The 18,847-nt window shown below is 41.7% G+C and overlaps 1 protein-coding gene across 2 annotated transcripts in view; it reads left to right on the top strand.

Moving 5' to 3' along the window:
* Positions 1 to 18,847, top strand: part of LOC128825879 (cohesin subunit SA-2-like) — a 92,772-nt gene that overhangs the window by 60,540 nt on the left and 13,385 nt on the right. For both annotated transcript variants that reach the window (XM_054008737.1, XM_054008729.1), the window contains exons 19-30: positions 66 to 158; positions 243 to 332; positions 2,077 to 2,280; positions 3,770 to 3,846; positions 5,742 to 5,829; positions 8,294 to 8,374; positions 9,211 to 9,303; positions 10,438 to 10,603; positions 13,415 to 13,566; positions 14,228 to 14,329; positions 15,639 to 15,784; positions 15,881 to 16,009. In XM_054008737.1, the coding sequence (XP_053864712.1) occupies positions 66 to 158; positions 243 to 332; positions 2,077 to 2,280; positions 3,770 to 3,846; positions 5,742 to 5,829; positions 8,294 to 8,374; positions 9,211 to 9,303; positions 10,438 to 10,603; positions 13,415 to 13,566; positions 14,228 to 14,329; positions 15,639 to 15,784; positions 15,881 to 16,009 (1,421 nt within the window). The remainder of the gene's footprint in view (positions 1 to 65; positions 159 to 242; positions 333 to 2,076; positions 2,281 to 3,769; positions 3,847 to 5,741; positions 5,830 to 8,293; positions 8,375 to 9,210; positions 9,304 to 10,437; positions 10,604 to 13,414; positions 13,567 to 14,227; positions 14,330 to 15,638; positions 15,785 to 15,880; positions 16,010 to 18,847) is intronic.

The following is an 18,847-nucleotide window of genomic DNA, read 5'->3' as shown; positions in this document are numbered from 1 at the left end:
TAAGTGTAAAATTCCAACCAACTCCAAGAGTATTTTATAACTGAAGCAGAATGCTTTGTCTGTAGATCCTGTCAGCGAAAGAGAAGAAAATACAATTGGAAGATTGTACCAAAATTACTGAGCACTTTATTGTGGTGCTTCCTCAGCTCTTGGCAAAGGTAACTAGCAGCTGTTCCATGAGCGCATGTTAAATATTTCATTAAAATTCCTGCAGCACACTCATATCCTGTTTTCCTCTGCAGTATTCAGCAGATGCTGAAAAAGTGGCGAACCTCCTGCAAATTCCCCAGTATTATGATTTAGATGTTTACAGTACTGGACGTCTGGAGAAGGTGAATAGGAATTGGGGCAGTTGGATGTGTGTGAAATATAACAAATTTATGAGACAATTTACAGGGCATAGTGAGACCTTGTTACAGCCAGGAGACTGTTGGGACATGAAGAAATACTTATACCCTGTTGAAACCCTTCATATTTGAACTGAGGCCACCAGGGAAATGCTTTAACATTTGTCTGTATGGATATAGCAAGGTTGGCTTAAGGCCCTGGTGGAAAACGATTTATGGCTTCGTGCAGGAGGCCCAGCTTTGGGAATAAACTAATTCTTGCTTCTTGACCTCTTGTTGGGTGGAGAGGAGGGGGAGTTACAACATGTATCCAAGTTGGCATCTCCCAGCAGCTTACTACAGAAAGAAGTTGAATTCTCATGGGAGACTGTCTCCCTTATCAGCTGCTGAAGGAGGGTAGTAACTGCAAAGAGAAGAATGGGGATAGTATATCTGTATGTGGAGGAGGGGAATTCAGGAATGGAAGGATGAAATCCTTGAAATAGCAAAGCCCATACATAAGTGGAGTGGATTGCTAAAATTAACCCCCCTGTAAATATCCATAACAAGGCAAGGGAAAAATCACATCCATGTATTTCCAGCACAAAAAATTAGCTGAGGGGGCGATAAAGCAATAGCAATATGGCAGAAATGGGCTGTTATCTGTTTCTGTTTGTGTAACAAACAATACTGTCAGTGACCCACTCATGGGAATAAGCCCACCACAGAATGATGGGAGCTCTGAAACATGATTCATCTTTGTTACCGCAGCAGGCAGCCTTGTGTCTAGAGGGCCCTTTCTTTGCCCTCTTTCCCCTCAGTCTCTTCTACTGTTATTATTTAGAGTCATGTGTATTGCTAGACTTGGGGCTGAAATGGGTAATTAAGGTTTTAGGAAGGTATTAAGATATACAACTATACATACAAAATGATGGGGTCTAAATTAGCTGTTACCACTCAAAGAGATCTTGGAGTCATTGTGGATAGTTCTCTGAAAATGTGCAGCAGCAGTCAACAAAGCTAATGGAATGTTAGGGGAATGAAAAGGATAGAAAATAAGACAAAAAATACCTTAATGCCTCTATATAGATCCAAGATACACACATATCTTTAACACTATGTGCAGTTCTGGTCACCCCATCTCAAAAAAGATGTATTAGAATTGGAAAAAGTATAGAGAAGAGCAACAAAAATGATTAGGGGTATGGAACAGCTTCCATATGAGGAGAGATTAAAAAAACTTCATACAATACACAGTCAACCTGTGGAACTTGTAGCCAGGGGATGTTGTGAAGGCCAAAAGTATAATTAGGTTAAAAAAAAAGACTTGGATAAGGTCAGGGAGGAATAGTGCATTGTTGGCTCTTAGCCAAGATGGCCAGGGACGCAATCCCATGCTCTGGGTGTCCCTAAACCTCTGACTACCAGAAGCTGGACTGGATGACAGGGGATGGATTGCTGAATAATTGCTGTTCTGTTCATTCCCTCTGAAGCATCTGGCACTGGCCACTGTTGGAAGACAGGACATCGGGTTAGATGGACCATTGGTCTGACTCAGTATAGCCGTTCTTATGTGACAGAAAGAAAGGTCTGTTATAAGACCTAGAGCAACAAACAAAATCTTGTCCTGTAATCCCTGCCTGTCCTCCCCAAATGGGCATTTATTTTGTTTTCAGTTGTGTAAAGTAAAAAGGCATAAACATAAATAGGCATAACTTTGACTTGACTGTATCATCATGATCACTTGCAGCACGTAGATGCTTTGCTGAGAGTGGTGAAAGGCATTGTAGCCGAACACTCTGACATGGATGTCCTCGAGGCTTGCTCCAGGATGTATTATGTCCTCTGCAATGAAGATCTGGCCATCCACAGGAGGGCGGATCTTGCCAGAACTCAGCTGATAGACGAATTGGTGGACAAACTTAATGAGCTGCTGGATGATTCTTGGCATGAGGTGCGTGTGACTGGAAGTAGAAATACATGAAACATTTCAAGATCAAAATGAAATAAATACAAGGGAGAGATGTGAAGACTGGTAATACACTGGTTTTTCTTTGCTTGGGGAGAGCAAAGCTTACAGAGGCAGTGTGAATACTCTGAAAGGGCTGTCTGTTTACATTTTAAAGGAGTGAAAATTGCGTTCTGGCAGGAAGAAGGGGAAGAGAAGGGATGGTGTAGTCTATGGCACTACGGAATGGGATTTCTGGGCGTGCACTATCGTGGATTCTTATGGCCAAAGCACCAATGGATATTCTAGCCCTGAGCTACAGAGGGTTAGTGTTGCTATTTGAAAATGCCCATCTAAGCGCTAATGAGAAGCACTAGGTGGATCTGTTAGATATGAAGTATTTTAGAGGAGGTATAATTCTACATTTGTACATATTGGCAGTAATCAAAAAGCTCTTTATAACTTTGCTGCTGTTTTGAGTTTTTTTTTTTTAAAGATAATTCTGTAGGTACTATTAGATCACAGTAAAGTAGCTTTTGTGACTTTAAAGTAGCTTTTGCTTTTTGGAAGGAGGACTGCTGAGTCTCTCTCTAAGTTTTTCATTAGTTCTCAAAAGCAGAAACAGCCGGTGGAGATATGAATAGCTTGCTGGCTGATTTCAACAACAGGAGCCTGTAGCTGATGAACTGTGCCATCGCTAACAGGTGTCATGCCATAGTATGGGAGTTCAAACAAGTGGATTTTTATTGGGTGCTGGGATACTGTAAATGTGTCAGGCCAAAAAAAACACATTGGATTTATTTTGGTAGTTTAAATAGACATCTATTCCAATGTGTGAGTATTTTTTAAATTAGAAATAAGCTTTTAAGAGGTTGACTGGGGTTCTTGAACACTTGTGTAGTGTGGACCACAGCTAAATAAAGAGGTTGTCTCATGGAACCCCTCTCTTCTAACTCTTCATTGGAAGGAGTACCTCGTTTACCATTTGTGATTCTGTCGTATCCTTGTGGAAACCACAGCAATTGCATATATGGGAAAATAATATTAGGAACATATTTAATGTATTTTTAGCTGTCTTTGTGACTTGGCAGCTGACAACAAGGAAAGCCAGCACCATGTGAGCAGCTAGCTCTCTGCAGACCACAAGCAGGTGCTTGATGGGTCAACAGTGACCACACACCACAATGTGAGAAGGTCTGCATTAGACTTCGTAGTTTTTATTACCAAGACGCTAGAGGCAGCTGTGGGGTGTTCAGTTATGAGGATGTTATAATACGAGAGCAGCAGCATGGCATTTCCCAGACATGTAACTTCTTTCCATCCCATGTACATTATTCTTTATCTTAGAGAGGGGTCGAGGGAACATAGTTGAGGGGCAAATGGTTCCCGAAACTGGGACGAAGTCTAATTCAAGCCCATGGTTAGTAGCGGAACTAGCAGCTGGCCCACAACACTTCTGTTCATTCTGTTCTCTTTCCTAACTCGTGTGATTTAGGGAGAAGGTCTTTGCACAGATGAAGAAGGAGTTTGCCGAATATATTCCACTTTGAGAAGAATAGCAGCTTTTCATAAGTGAGATGTTTGTTTACATGATTACTGCCTTCCTCTCCTATACCGTTAGCATACTGTAACCTCACTGAGCTGCTATAAAAGCAGGAATTGCTGTTGGTTGACTGGCTAATCAAGTTTACATAAAAGAATCAAAATAGTCGCTAGGTGTGATGTTTGTGCATAGAACGGTCAGGTGGAATTCCTTTTATCACAAGTACTTTTTCCTGTCAGTTTCTAGACTCTCCTAAATGTTGGCAGGCTTTCTGAGCAGAGAATTCTTTTTGAACTTACTAGTAGGGCTTGAGTGGCAGTGATGAAGTCAATCAGAGGTCTGCACGTGGACTGCTTTCGGGATTGGGATATCACTGTCTGCATGTAGGCCCTTTCCTTTGGGCTGTTTCTGTGTCTTCCCTCTTAGCTGGATACCATTTGAGACACCTTAGTGTCGAGACTGGCAATCAGCGTGTAGGGTAAGAGCACTATGTTTGATAGCAGGCACAATATGTTAACTCTAATTTGTCTGGTCTCCATCTCTCAAAGAGCAAGACTCTGAAGCCCTGCTCTCATGTAGTGCAGACTGCTCTTGCTTGCTCACTAGTGGCCCAGTTCTGCAACCCTTACTTACCTTGAGTAGGATCTTACCAATGACTTTATTGAGACTCCTCATCAAGTAAGATACTACTGAGTGTGGCAGAATTGGTCCATGGGTTCGGAGTAGCTTTCCCTTCATCTTGCATTGCTGAGATTCCCTGTTGCTCCAAATACTGTTTAAGGCATGAAGCCTGAGATCTCTTTTGGAAAGTACAGTATAACCTCAGAGTTACGAACACCTCGGGAATGGAGGTCATTCATAACTCTGAAATGTTTGTAACTCTGAACAAAATGTTATAGTGGTTCTTTCCGAAGTTTACAACTGAACATTGACTTAATACAGCTTTGGAGTCCTATGGCACCTTAAAGACTAACAGATTTAACTAACACGGCTACCCCCTGATACCTAATACAGCTTTGAAACTTTACTATGCAGAAAAAGAATGCTGCTTTCCCTTTATTTCTTCAGTAGTTTATGTTTAACAGAGAACTGTACTGTATTTGCTTTTTGGTTTTTGTCTCTGCTGCTCCCTGATTGTGTACTTCCAGTTCCAAATGAGTTGTGTGGTTGACTGGTCAGTTCGTAACTCTGAGCTTCTACTGGATGAGTGTTTGGAGAGAACATTCCTGGTTTGTGTGGAAAAAGTGTCGAAGTTCAGTTTCCTTCTGCATAGTCCCATTCCTTTGGCTCATGCAAGTTGCATTTTTTGTAGTAGGAACAAGACTCCGTGATAACGACTGAAACAATAGGCTAAAGCCTAAGTAATATTGCCATAGTAAACTGTATTTCCCTTTTTCTATCTATACTGGAAGATTTCAGGTATCTCTTCTTAGCAGATTTCATTGTAGAGGAAACAAATCATGACCAGCTTTAACATTTGTCATCAAACATACTTGTGCTTTACCTACCAACATAGAGTCAGTATAGATGGAGGTCGTTTATTTCCAAATTAATTATATGGATCATAGGGCACAAATGGATCCAGCACATGCAAAACTGGTTTAATTTTTGTGTGCAGTGTTTGTCAATTAGTTTTCACTGAAAGTCATTGATATCCATTAGATGCTGGCAAAAAGAGGATACATTTTACTTTTTATATTTGTAGGTGAGATTTTTCTTACTTCCCTTAATAAATTTAGGTATCACTGTGAAGGTAATCAGCCTCTCTTCACCAAATAAAAGCATAATCTCTTTGGTAGCTGTGATCATTTCTTTAGGAACAGCTTGCATGTAGGGAGAAATGGGACTGTTAAAAACAGTAGCTTTTATCTCTTCTCTTTATGATTATTTTAGCATGGTATTTCATTTCCTTTTTGACTGGCAGTGCTCACAATCTCACCAAATGGAATCTCTATGGGAAGACTTCAAAGCTGCTGGTTTTTGAGATGGAGTATGGGAGTTTACCTGTTCAGGTAAATTGATGATACTGAGCACTAATAAAGCATTTATTTTATCCAAGTACTTTACAAACATTTACTGAACTTTACACCAGAGCCCTGCCTGGGATTATTTTTTAATCTTGCTCCTGTCCCGCCCCACAATACCCACTTTCACCCACTCCCACATTGGTTCTTGCATTTTTATCCTGCTCCTACCTGCAAAAGCCTTAGATCCTGCAAATCCTGCAAGAACAAGAGACTCCTCCATGCTACTAAAATAAACCCCCAACAGCAACACAAAAGAAAATGGTCGGTTAATATATTGTATATATAAACAGAATTCAGACACAATTTTTACCACTAAAAGTATAAAACAAATCTTGCTTAAAGCATGTAAAAAAAATATTTTAACTCCTGTTATAATAGACACCAAATCTTACTATCCTTCACTTAAATTTAAGTATTGAAACCTTTACTTAAAAAAAAAGAAAAGAAAAACTTGCTTTACATTGCTGAAATTCCATTTATGACAACCTGACAAGAGATTTAGTGTTTTCCCACAAATTACTGCAGTCTGTTTTTTCCCCCACCCAATCCCGCCCACAACAAAATACATTTTACCCACTCCTGTTATTGTGGCAGCAGGTCCTGTGGGACCCACGGGATCCCAGTCCTGCTTCAGGGCTCTACCTTACAACAGCATCCTGTGAGGGAGATGGATGTTGTTATTCCCATTCCACAGCTTGGGAAACTGAGGGTACGTCTATACTTACCTCCGGGTCCGGCGGTAAGCAATCGATCTTCTGGGATCGATCCCGGAAGTGCTCGCCGTCGACGCCGGTACTCCTGCTCGGCGAGAGGAGTACGCGGAGTTGACGGGGGAGCCTGCTTGCTGCGTGTGGACCCGCGGTAAATTCGAACTAAGATAGTTCGACTTCTGCTACATCAATAACGTAGCTGAAGTTGCATATCTCAGTTCGAAGTAGGGGGTTAGTGTGGACCAGCCCTGAGACACAGAGAGCCAGTTTCATATCTGGTATAACCCTGTTGAAGTCAGTGGAATTAGGACATGGATTAATTTAATGCAAAGATTGTCCAATGCTGTTATTGTCTGAGTCTGGATTAGTTGTTTGCTTAGAATCAGAGACAGGATTTTTCTTTCTCAATTGTGCAGTGTTGCGCTGAACAAAGAACAAATAATTCAGGGATTTGCTTGTCACTCGCAGATTGACTTTAACCAGAAGTGAAACTATTTCAGACTCGTTACTTGCAAAAGGAACTATAGTGAAGCCAATTTGCTTATTAACTATAGTTAAGGCTATGAGTTTGTCATGGAGGTCATGGATTCCGTGACTTTCCAGAACCTCTGTGACTTCTGCAGTGTCTAGCCCGGGAGCCTTCTGAGCAGCTGGGGCAATCCCTGGCCCAGCCATACTGGCCACTGCTGGGGCAGTCTCCAGCCACTGCGACCCACTTCCTGCAGCAGCAGGAGTTTAGGTGTGAGAGGGGGCTCAGGACTGGGGATTGGGGCACGGGAGAGGGTGAGGGCTATGGGCGACGCTTACCTCGGGTGGGGGCTTCCCAGAAGCGGCAACATCCATCCTTGGCAGAGGTGCAGCCAGGGGGCTCTGCGCGCTGCCTCTGCCTGCTGGTATCACCCATGAACCTCCCATTGGCTGCGGTTCCCAGCCAATGGGAGCTGCAGAGCCAGTGCTCAGGGCAGAGGCAGCGTGCAGAGCTGCCTGGCCACGTCTCTGCCTAGGAGCAGAGGGAGGGGGATGTCGCTGCTTCCAGGGAGGCACGGAGCCAGGTAGGGAGCCTACCAGCCCCTCCAACATCTCCCCCTCCCCCAGCACAAGTGGGGGTTCTGGGCTGCGCCCCCCGTACCCGTGGGGATCCCAGGCTGCCCCCCCCCGCACTCGCGGGGGTCCCGGGCTGCACCCCTGAGCACCCATGGCGTCCCCCCCGCCGGGTTCCCCTCCCTCCCAAGATTTAGTCAGAGGGATATAGTACAAGTCATGGACAGGTCACGGGCCGTGAATTTTTGTTTACTGCCCGTGACCGGTCCATAACCTTTACTAAAAATACCCCTGACTAAAACGTAGCCTTAACTACTATCTGAACTACAAACCTCAAGTTGTCTGTTCAGCTTTAACGCTGCTGGAGGTAGAAATACTGCTCAACATTACAGGCTGATAGCCTCCACTGGCCATGAATACTTAGTGCAAGTTTAACAAAGCACTTAAGCGTGTGCTTAGTCTGCATTGAAGTCAATGAGCCTTAATGCTTTACTGAATCAGGAACTTAATCCAGAGACAAAGGTTCCGAGGAAGTCATGCTTAGTTGCCTGCAAACCTCCTGAATCTGGTTTTGTGATCTAAATGTCTCATGCTGCAGAAATATTTGTACAAGCAGCATACAGAATATGAGATGTTGATTCTTTGCTTTCACTACAAAGCCTTTCGCATTATTAAAAGATATGTACTTTTATTTGCAGATGATCCTACCAGCTCTACAGTGCACATACTTTGCTCTCTTATGGCAGCTAGCTTCAGTTGTGGAGAGGTCATCTTCCAAGGTTGGCCAGTGCAAATAATTCTGAAACCAAGTGGTGCACTTTAAAGGTTCACATTCACTTGTTGTCCTTTGATGCCTGGGAGAGACAAGCTTTCCCAAAATGATGCTGTGAACATTTTGTTGGAGATACCAAATTCGGATTAGGCATTTATCTCTCCTGAGTTTTAATATTGGAAAAGTGGAGACTTTTTAAAATCTCTGTAAGGGCATAATTAAATTAAACAAGTGCTCATCTGTGTTCAGTGAAAAGTTCTGTGCTTCTGAATTCTGGCATATGGTGGAGACAAGGATTGCTTGCTAAACATAAACCAGTGAAAATACAATATTCAATGAAAACCCTTAGAATTCAGTCTTTACATATATTTGTTTGTGTTTAGTGCACTATGGCATGCAGGAAGAAAGCCCGGGGAAAGTGTTAGGCAATCTGACCATCACTTTTCTGTTATTATTATTATTTATGAATCGATATTACACAGCACCAAAAGCATGCTAAGCACTTCATGGGGTGTTTTAGTTTTAAATTACAAGAATGAGAACTCTCCTACATTTTGATTCACATGCAAATGAAAACAACAGTGTAGTTTCTCTATCTAGAGATTTCTGGTTGCACTGAGTAGTGCTGCTTTCTTCAGTCTGTCCTCTTCCTCTTTTGTAGAAGATACTGACATGGAACTGGCATCTTTTGTTTTTTGATGTATCAGAAGTGATAGAAGGGTGCTAACCATTTAGGGACTGATTCAATAGATATACATGTCTTGGTGCTCTACTCCTGTCCTTGGCTAGGTGTCCATGCCCATCATTTCTCTAATCTTTGTTTTTTCCTTCATAAATTTTTAGGAGACTCTCTTGGCATTGAACAGAGAGTTGAGATTTTTCTGCCAGATTTGTGCATGCTACCTCAGCCATAAAGATAAAGATTTAAGTGAAAAGGTCAGTGGCTCTGTAGGGGCTTGTTTGTTTAATGGTGTGTTTTGCTCACTCCTCCTTTAACTCTTTTTCTTCATTTATTTTTCTTTCTAAAAGTCTTATTTCAAAATAAGTGGTGTCCTTGTTAATGAGAACACTGAACTACCACGGCGTGCTGTGCAAGCACTGGAATGCATCTGCATGGAGCCAGTTGCAGGACTGGGGGCTAAGTCTCAGTTGCAGTGTTAATTAAAACTGAACTGAAAATGTAAATAGGAAGATTTTTTTTCTCCTCAACAATAACTTGTGCTAAATGCTACCACTGGTAAAATCCTTGAGCTGATGTAGCCAGCTCTTCATTAATAAAATATATTGTAAGGGTTTGCAAAATATACTTAAGTTTTACATATAAAATAATGGTAAGACTACTAAAATGCACAATGTAATATAACTTTTGTCCTCCCCCGACAACTTTCCCAGCCTCTGGGCTATAATGTGGGTCTCTGGCACTGAGGAGGGAAGAAACAAATGATGTCTAGAGGTTTGAGCACAGGACTGGATGCTAGGAACTCCTGAGTTCTAATTGCAGTTCTGCCATTGACTCCCTCAGTTTTTCCATCTGTAAAGTGGAGATAACAAAATTTACCTTGAAAAGGTGTTGTTGGGATGGGTTAATATTTGTCAGGTGATTTGAAGACTAAATGTATTAACCTAATTATATAAACTGAGGTCACAGCATGGTGTGTGCTGTGGTGTCACTCTGGATTGGGAATTGGCAATCTGTGAGACTGAAGGAACCTTAAATGGGTGGTGGCAGAGGAAACAAAAGGTTGCTCTTTATGTTGTTGATGTGCTATGAATGCCCTTTCTAACTTGGGTAGTTGGCAGGGCACTTTCAGCACATATTATTGAAGTAAATTGAATTTTCATATTTGCATTTGCAGTTCTCCTTTTAACAATCACTACACTCACTGTTGTTATGAATGTATTTACTGCTCTCATTTGTTTATAAATGCTGAAAAAATGGGTTTAATTGCTGAGAATGTAACTTTGGTCTTGTAGGAATAATAGTTGATAATGGAGATGAAAAAATATCATTGCTCTGACAGCTTTTCCCCAAATTTCTAAATCCTTGTTTGGCATGTGTGTATGTTACAGGCCTTCATAATACTCTGTGATTTACTGATGATTGTGAGTCACCAATCTTCACATGAAGATGAAGCTGTAGGAGTCCTTCAGTATCTTCCCAGCACATCCCTTCAGTCAAAAATGCTCTTGTTTATCCAGGATCATGTTTTCACAGAGGAGAAAGAAGAAATCAAAGGTCAGCCACTGTCCTTAGCAAGGAAGTAAACTAACATTTTCTGATGTCATTCATCTGCAGCATTTGACATTGCCAGGCTGAGGGGCTGCTAATTTTTTTGATTTCTTTACAAATAGAGCTGTAGCATATGAATACAAACAAAATGGATCACTTAGTGTACACAGATTTATGTCTGCTGTGACTTTACCAGAGGAGCTATTGCTAATTGATTTTTATATGGAAGGGGCTGAGGTACATAGTACATTGATAGGTAGCACTGTAAAATCCTGAGATAGATTTTAATGGCTTAGACTTATTCTGTTAACCACGTTCCTGGAGGGATTTTAGGTGAGGAACTGTGGATCAGTTGATGTATAATAGTTCCATGCCATCAAACTAGGGTTTGATTTTGCAGAAAGTATTATGGTATTTGCTGCTCTTATATCATTTTCAAACAGATTTAGAATAGTAATGCAAAAATTAGGTTTTGTTGTGAATGATTTTGAAAAGATGCTGCTAATTCTTTATGGCACCAAAAATGCGGCGATACAACCTTGACAAATTGGAGAATTGGTTAGAAATCAACAAGATGAAATTCACTTAGGAAGGAAAAATCAAGTGCACCACTACGAAATGGGTTATAAATGGCTAGGTTGTAGTACTGCTGAAAAGGATCTGAGGGTTATAGTGGATCAGGCATTGGGGCCTGCAACAGAGCCAGTCTCTGGGCACCCTAATGAATGCAGCGGGCCTGTCGTAGGCTGCCTTATTGGCTACACCACTTGATCAGTTGGAAGGGTCAGCAGATGAGCTCTTAAGCAACAGTTCAGTGGCTACTCAAACCATTTGCCCACAACTGCGATAGCTCCCTGCTCCCATCTTGATTTCAGCCCTGCTCCCACCTTGTTCTCAGCCTTATTCCAGTCCTGCTTTTGCCTGGGACCCTGCCTTGGATCCAGCCTTGCTTCACTCCAGGTAACCTGGTTCTAACTCCTCTCATCCGATTTCTTACTGTGGTGTCTGACCTCTGGTCCTAGGCACCAAGAACTGTTCTAACCATTAGGCCAGACTCCTGGTTGGACCACTAGGCACGCCCACCCACGCCCTTGTCACTGATGATAGTGGATCACAAATAGAGTAAGAATTGTGAAAAAGGCTAATATCATTCCGAGGTGTATTAACAGGAGTTTTGAACCTAAGACATAGGAGGTAACTGTCCCACTCTGCTCGGCAGTGGTGAGGCCTCAGCTGGAGTGCTGCGTCTAGCTTTGGGCACCACACTTTAAGAAACATGTGGACAAACTGGAGAGAGTCCAGAGGAGAGCAACAAAAATGATGAAAGGTTTAGACAGCCTGACCTCTGAGGAAAGGTTGAAAAAATGGGGTATGTTTAGTCTTGAGAAAAGAAGACTGAGTGGGGATCTGATAACAGACTTCAGATATGTCAAGGGCTGTTAAAAAGAGGACTGTGATCAGTTGTTCTCCATGAAGGTAGGACAAGAAGTAATTGGCTTAATCTGCAGCAAGGTAGATTTAGGTTAGATAATAGGAAAATCTTCCTAACTATAAGGGTAGTTAAGGTCTGGAATAGGCTTCTAAGGGAGGTTGTGGAACCCCCTTATTGGAGGTTTTTAGGAACAGGTTAGACAAACACCTCTCAGGGATGGTCTAGGTTTACTTGGTCTGCCTCAGTGCAGAAGGCTGGACTAGCTGACCTTTTGAGGTTCCTTCCAGGACTACAGTTCTATGATACTCATCCAGCAACTTGCTCTGAAGAACTGAACATGAGGAGAAACATATTTTCAATTCCTCAGTCCTCCCAACAAAGGGTCCCAACTTCCCCCTCCAAACTCACTGTCTTACTGTTGCCCCTACAATAAACTCAGCAAACTCCTTCGTCCAGGAGCGATTCCTTGGCCTGTGTTATCTGGCAGCTGCCCGATGTCAGTTCTAACCCTGACAGTCATTTACTCCTGGTCAGCCTACCTGCCTCTCATTGGTTCCTAGGCCAGAGGCTGGGTTTGAGAGGCAGAAACAGGTCATATGGGATTCCTAGGCCAGAGATCCCGGAACCTTTCTGGCAGCGAGGAGGGAGAATTCACTCCAGGCAAGAGTCTAACCCTCCCAGGCTTTCCTTCTGCAGGTAACTCTCTCCAAGCACCTCCAGCAACCAGGCTGGCAAAAACCGTAAAAGCAATTGGTTCCCAAATTTATTATTATTTGCATTGAAGTAATCATGGGGCCCCCAGTTATGGACCAGGATCCCATTGTGCTAGGCACTATACACACAAAGAACAAAATGACCTGCCCCAGAGAGTGTACACGCTAAGTAAATGTCAAATGTCAGTGTTGATAACCACTTGGAAACTTGCAACTGAATTCTTCTCTCATGGGCTGTGTGTACTGGTTTGTTTCCGTGGAGTTACTCATGCATTGAGTGCTGGGGTGCTGGCATTGATTTATTTTAAGGAAAAGATGTTGATATGGTTCGCTGGTCTTTTTCTGTCATATGTGTTTGGTTTTTGTTCTGTGTTTTGGTCCTGTCCTACAGCTATAGCCAGGATCTTACAAGGAGATTCTGGCGGGTAGAAATGTGAAATCCTTACAAAGATCAGAATAGAAAGGATATACAAATGAGTAGCTTGCGCTGTCATCAGCTGTGATCTTTGAAATGGTAATAAACCTATATCCTTTGGAAAGGATAGTGTCTGTTATTTAGAGAGTTGACTGAACAGCTGAGTTTGTGTTATTCGGGTTAAAGTTGGCCTTAAAAATAAAATACATTGAGTAAAACGTTAGAACAAAGCCTTAGCATCATACTTATTTCCCTAGATTTGACAGAAGAGGAGGAGAGGGAAAAGGAGAGCTACAAATTGAATGATTTGCACAGGAGGCGGAGTCTTCTTGCAGTCTATTGCAAGCTAATTGTGTTTACTGTGGTGGAGATGTCTGCGGCTGCTGAGATCTATAAGCACTATATGAAGGTAACACTTAGCTTTGAAAATGGATTTACGCCATTATAGTGACTCTAGTGCTTGTGGAAGGTGCTGGATTAGCAGCCTTGGAGGCCAGAGTCATCTCTTTATGCACAAAATAGTTGCAGAAATGAACAGTAGCAGTGCAGGATTCTCCCCACTGCTCTGCTAATGTACCTCAGAGTAGAAATGAATGATTACTAAGAGACAGGGTAATTTAGTTCCCCGTTCGTTAACTCGTTGGCTTCTGTACACTTGGTCACTAGGATCACTCTAAACTTGAGTGAAATGAGTGGTTTCAGCTGGTGACGACACTTGGTCTCTACGTGGCCAGGGCTGGGTGTGAATCAGTGGTTAGGTGTGAAAAGCTCCATATTCTGTTTCCAACTAACAGATTCAGTACTCCTGTCAGAATAATACTTAACTATTTTTCATTCATAGATCTCACAGTACTTTACAAAGGAGCATAAATAAAATTATCCTTGTGAAAGCATGTACAAAAAGTTCCTTTTAGCAAGATATCTAGCATCTGGAATATTTTATGAATTGTTCAGTTTTTCTTAGCAGTCTCTGTTTTTCCAGGGTATCAAGTGTGTACCCCCAGGTATTGTGTATTCATAAAGCTGTAGTAAGGTAGTGATGTTTCTGTTACGTTTTTTTGCACTAATAGACCTACAATGATTTTGGAGATATAATTAAAGAAACCCTGAGCAGGACGAGGCATAACAACAAAATCCAGAGTGCCAGGACGTTGATTCTCTGCCTGCAGCAGGTAAGAGTGATGCAGAAGGAAAGGGACTCTAATGAAAGCCAGGCCCACACTATAATTTTCTATGTACCTTGTCATAGTTATTCAAACTAATTTAAATAGGTAGTGAAAAAAGTCACTTTCTTGAGTGCATGTAAGTGCTTTTCATTGTCAAAGCACCTTATGAGCCCTTTGGCCTAAGAGTAAAAACGTAATTATTTTTTTTGCCAAATACCTGATCTTTTAGGATTGTTAATATTCATGGAATACGGCACATGTCTTGTGTTGCAAGACACAGATTAAGGGCCTCTGGCTACATGGTGCTGAACAGCCTCAACTCCCACTGAAATTGGGGGTGGCTGGCATTTCTCCAGAGGTGGTCAGTGCCTTCTGGGATCAGGCCCCCATTGTTTCCATGCTTGACTAGAGAATTTAAATTAGATGTTTATTGAAGAAGTTGGACACACGTGATGATGCCCCCTGCTCCTCTAGTTACACCAACTCTGCTATAGCTATAGCAGACTTGAGCCCGATAATCTGTTTTAGAAACTGCTCTAGCCTGGTTTCCTCATAGACATCTGTTCTCCCAGCATCCCTGTCATACTCTTAAGTTGCAGAACAGACTCCTCCTAGAGTGACTGATACATGAGCTCTGCTGACTTCACACACTTCGCCCAGAGCTTAGATCCATGACCCAACCCCTGAAATATGAGATAAAGTGAGGGTGAGCTGCATTTGGCCACATATATTCTGCCCACATAGTCAGAAAGCCTGTTACATATCACATAGACAACTGGCCCAGGTTGGTCTTTGGTTGACCTTCACAATTTGCAGGTCGACGGGAACAAACTACTTACATGTTCTATTAGAAAAAAAATTGGTAATAAGGTCTGCGTCTCTCTGTTGGCTCAGTCCTGCCCTCAACTACATGGGCAAGCATTGCTGCCTCTCTTTCAAAACTAGCCGTTGTGTATCCATGCTCTGATTTTCTCTAACCCTCAGGGTGAGATTAAGCCCTCTGACCAGATCCACTGATCTCAGTGGGAGTTGAAGGCACTCATCACTTTGCAGGATTAGAGGCCTATGGGTGTAGGGAGGGCATCCTACCTGCTAAACAGAATGACATCCTTTGCAGATATTTCCCCATGCAGTGCTCAAACCTCTAAGATTTGTTCCAAGTGAGTGTGACTCTTCAGCAAATGAATTTGTTTTGCACTTGTCCATTTCGTTTGCAAGGCTTCTCTCTACACGAGGTAAGTATTGTATGGCTGATGTGTTCTTCTTGTGCTTTTGTTGCCTGGAAGTTTACATGTTGGTGTTTGTGGTTTTGCAGCTGTTTCAGAAACATACAGAAACCCATGGTAGTACCAACAGCATGGATTCTTCTTTCACGAACATTAAAGAACTTGCTCGTCGCTTTTCACTGACATTTGGCTGGGATCAGGTGAAATCCAGAGAATCAGTAGCCATGATACACAAGTATGTTCCACATAACCATATATTGTCCATGGCATTGCCTTTGTTTTTCTTCTCTGTTAAATTACCTTGTCCCTTTTATTTTTTCCCCTCTAATAGAGAAGGGATTGAATTTGCCTTTCAAGGAGCTGCTGGAGTGGAAGGGAAATGCCTGCCTCCAAATTTAAACTTTCTGTTAATCATCAGTGAATTCTCCAATAAGCTACTAAAGCCTGACAAAAGATTAGTGTAAGTTACCTTCATTGCTTATTGCCAGACAAGCGAACTTAGATGATGCGTGTCATATGCATCACTTACACACACTTGTCATAGATAGTTTTGTACAGTGTATCTTTGTATAATGGATCGCTTGATCTGCATTGTTGGAAGAATTGCTCAAGCACTTCTCTGTCTGGTCGACTTTGGAAATCTGTTTGGTTTCCCATCAGAAGTGTGGATGATTGGACACTTTTTCAGTTTTGATTTCTTCTCTGTTTCAGTCTATGCTAGCAGTTTTTTGGGATCATGCATCTACATACCCAATCTAGTTTTTAGCCATAATTACAACCGAATAAAAAAAAAAGAGAGGCCCCGGGGGAAAATGGTGTTAACATTATGTATGAGGGAAGGAGGTACATTCGCTGGCAGGGGCAAATAGAACATTTTTTTACGGGTGGTTTCAAGTGTTATTTCAGTTCTGTACTCGAGCAAAGCAGAAGAGGTTGAGATCGAGCTAATACTGTGACAATGGAATGGAAGGAGCCAAAACCACAATCCATATGACTGGGGCAGACTAGTTCTCTGAGGATTCTGGTACAAAATGTGTCGCATGGAGCTCTTCACTTCAGGAACAATGTCTCGGTGTGTCTTTGTAGAGTCCCTGACAGCGTGGGATTGTGGTTCTGATTGGCTCCTCTGGGTGCTATTGTAATGTAAATATTAAAAAATAATAATATAACACCGGGCCATTTGTTCTTGTGGCTCTGGCTATTTTGTATCCTAGTACAGAGGAACATGATTGTATCCGTTAGGCTTGGTATACACTATCAACTTATGTCTGTATAACTACGTCATTCAGGGGTGTGGAAAATCCAGTCAGAACACCACTGAGCAACACAGTTGTACTGATCTAACCCCGGTGTAAACAGTGCTATGTTGACAGGAGACGTCTCTCCTTTCGGGGAGGTGGAGTACCTACATGGATGGGAGAAACTCTCCCTTCCACATAGGTAATCTCTTCACTAAATTCTACAGCAGCGCTGCTGCAGCGTTTTAAGTGTAGTCAAACCCGTAGACCCTGCTTCCTCAGTCTCTGCTCTTCTCTATCTCTGGTACCGCAGGAGCTCCTTCCTCCTTTCTGTCCCTTGGTTCCTTCTGTTCCATTCCTTCTCTTTTCTTCCTTAGTCAGTGGAACTCCAACTTTGACTTCTGCAGCTGTGGTTTTTTATGTATCTGACTTGTAAAATCAGTAAAAATAAAAGAAACCCCTCTTGCACTTTCAAAGAAGCAAGTATCGTGCAAGACTTGGATGCTTATGATTAAATATGAATAAACGATGGTGAATTTCTGGGCAATTTACAATAGTGCCAATAGATAAAGTTTCATGACAGAGAAGAAACCAGGCAGAAAGTAGGAGAAAAAGCATGCTGCCTGCATCCTGCCATGCCATGTGTAACTTGCTCACTATTGGATTCTTAAGCTTACTGATTATAGCATCAGCCTGGGTTCAATTAGAACTGATCTTTCATGGAGAGCTTGAAATGACTCGTGTATGCCAAGGATTAAGAGTGGTAAAATGTTTAACCTCATGCCACTCTTAATCTGTGACAAACAAAATGTATTCAGGATTCAGTTACACATAGAATGCATAAGAAATAAAAATGTAATGTGCAGTGTGCAGATTCCCTTTTTCGTATTGTGACCTCTGTTTGCTTTTGATCAGTCGATAATTAGTAGTAATTACCCTTTCTATTTTTGCCAGCTAGAATCTCTTGTGTGTACCACTAGATTGTACCTTCCACAAACTTCTGTTTAACTCCGCCATCACAATGTGGACTTGGTATAAGCAATCATTCTCTTCCACGTGGTGATCTTTCCCCCCCAGGTGGATTCCTGTTAATCATTTACCAATTTGTTTTAGGAAAATATTTCATCAGCAGGATGGGCAGGCTGGTAAATTTTCATGATGATTTTCCAAGGCTGTGTCTAATTTTTTTCAAGCGGGTAAATTCCAAGAAAGCAGGAATATCTCTACTACTGGTTTGCTCATCTTTTGACCACTCTTGTGAGGAACCAAGCAAGCAACATTCCTAGAATTTATCTTCCGCTGTCTTTGACTTGCCCACCTATGTTGGAAATAAATGAAAAACAATAAAGTTTGTAAGGAGGGGGAAATTGCAATTTTATCTACAAGTCTACATTCAAGCCATATTTGTAAAGTAACAGCTTCTATTTTGGGAGGCTCAAAATGCCTTGCAAGGTCTGGAGATTATATTTCCTTTTAGAAATATTTAGGTTTAGTTGCACCATAAATTACAGGATGGAATGTTTTAAGTCAACATGAACTTTTGAAAATAAACATCTGGTTATTTTCATTTTTATTATTAATCAGGCACAGGGCTGGTGTACAGACCTGCATAACATTTGTGAATGCACCTATAACACATGATACAGAGAATAAGGACATTTGTTAGAAAGGGAGTATAGCCAACATGTTCTAAGTATATGGAGTTTAGTGGTAAAATACTTTACTTGTCAGTTGGTGTTTGCCACAAAATATACCTAGAAACAATTTATTGCATAAAAAACAGTGCTTAAGGGCTTGATCCCTGAAAATAGGAGTGTTTCCATTGACATCAGTGGAAGTTGAATTAGATCCTAAAATATTAGTTACAATACACACTTGTTTGAAACCAACATATTGCATAATCAGTAGTCACCATTGCCTCCAGGATGCATGACTCTAATCATCTGAGTTGTCCTCCCAGGTCTGTCTTTTTCTTGTTTTGATAAAAGCTCTTATATTTTCCAGGCCGTTTTCCAGGCTGCCTTCCGAATCAGAGTAGTAATAACAATATAAAATTATAA

Source organism: Malaclemys terrapin, chromosome 1, assembly GCF_027887155.1.
Source record: "Malaclemys terrapin pileata isolate rMalTer1 chromosome 1, rMalTer1.hap1, whole genome shotgun sequence".
NCBI lineage: Eukaryota > Metazoa > Chordata > Testudines > Emydidae > Malaclemys > Malaclemys terrapin.
The sequence above is the reverse complement of the archived record's forward strand: the minus strand, read 5'-3'. Positions and strand labels throughout refer to the sequence as shown.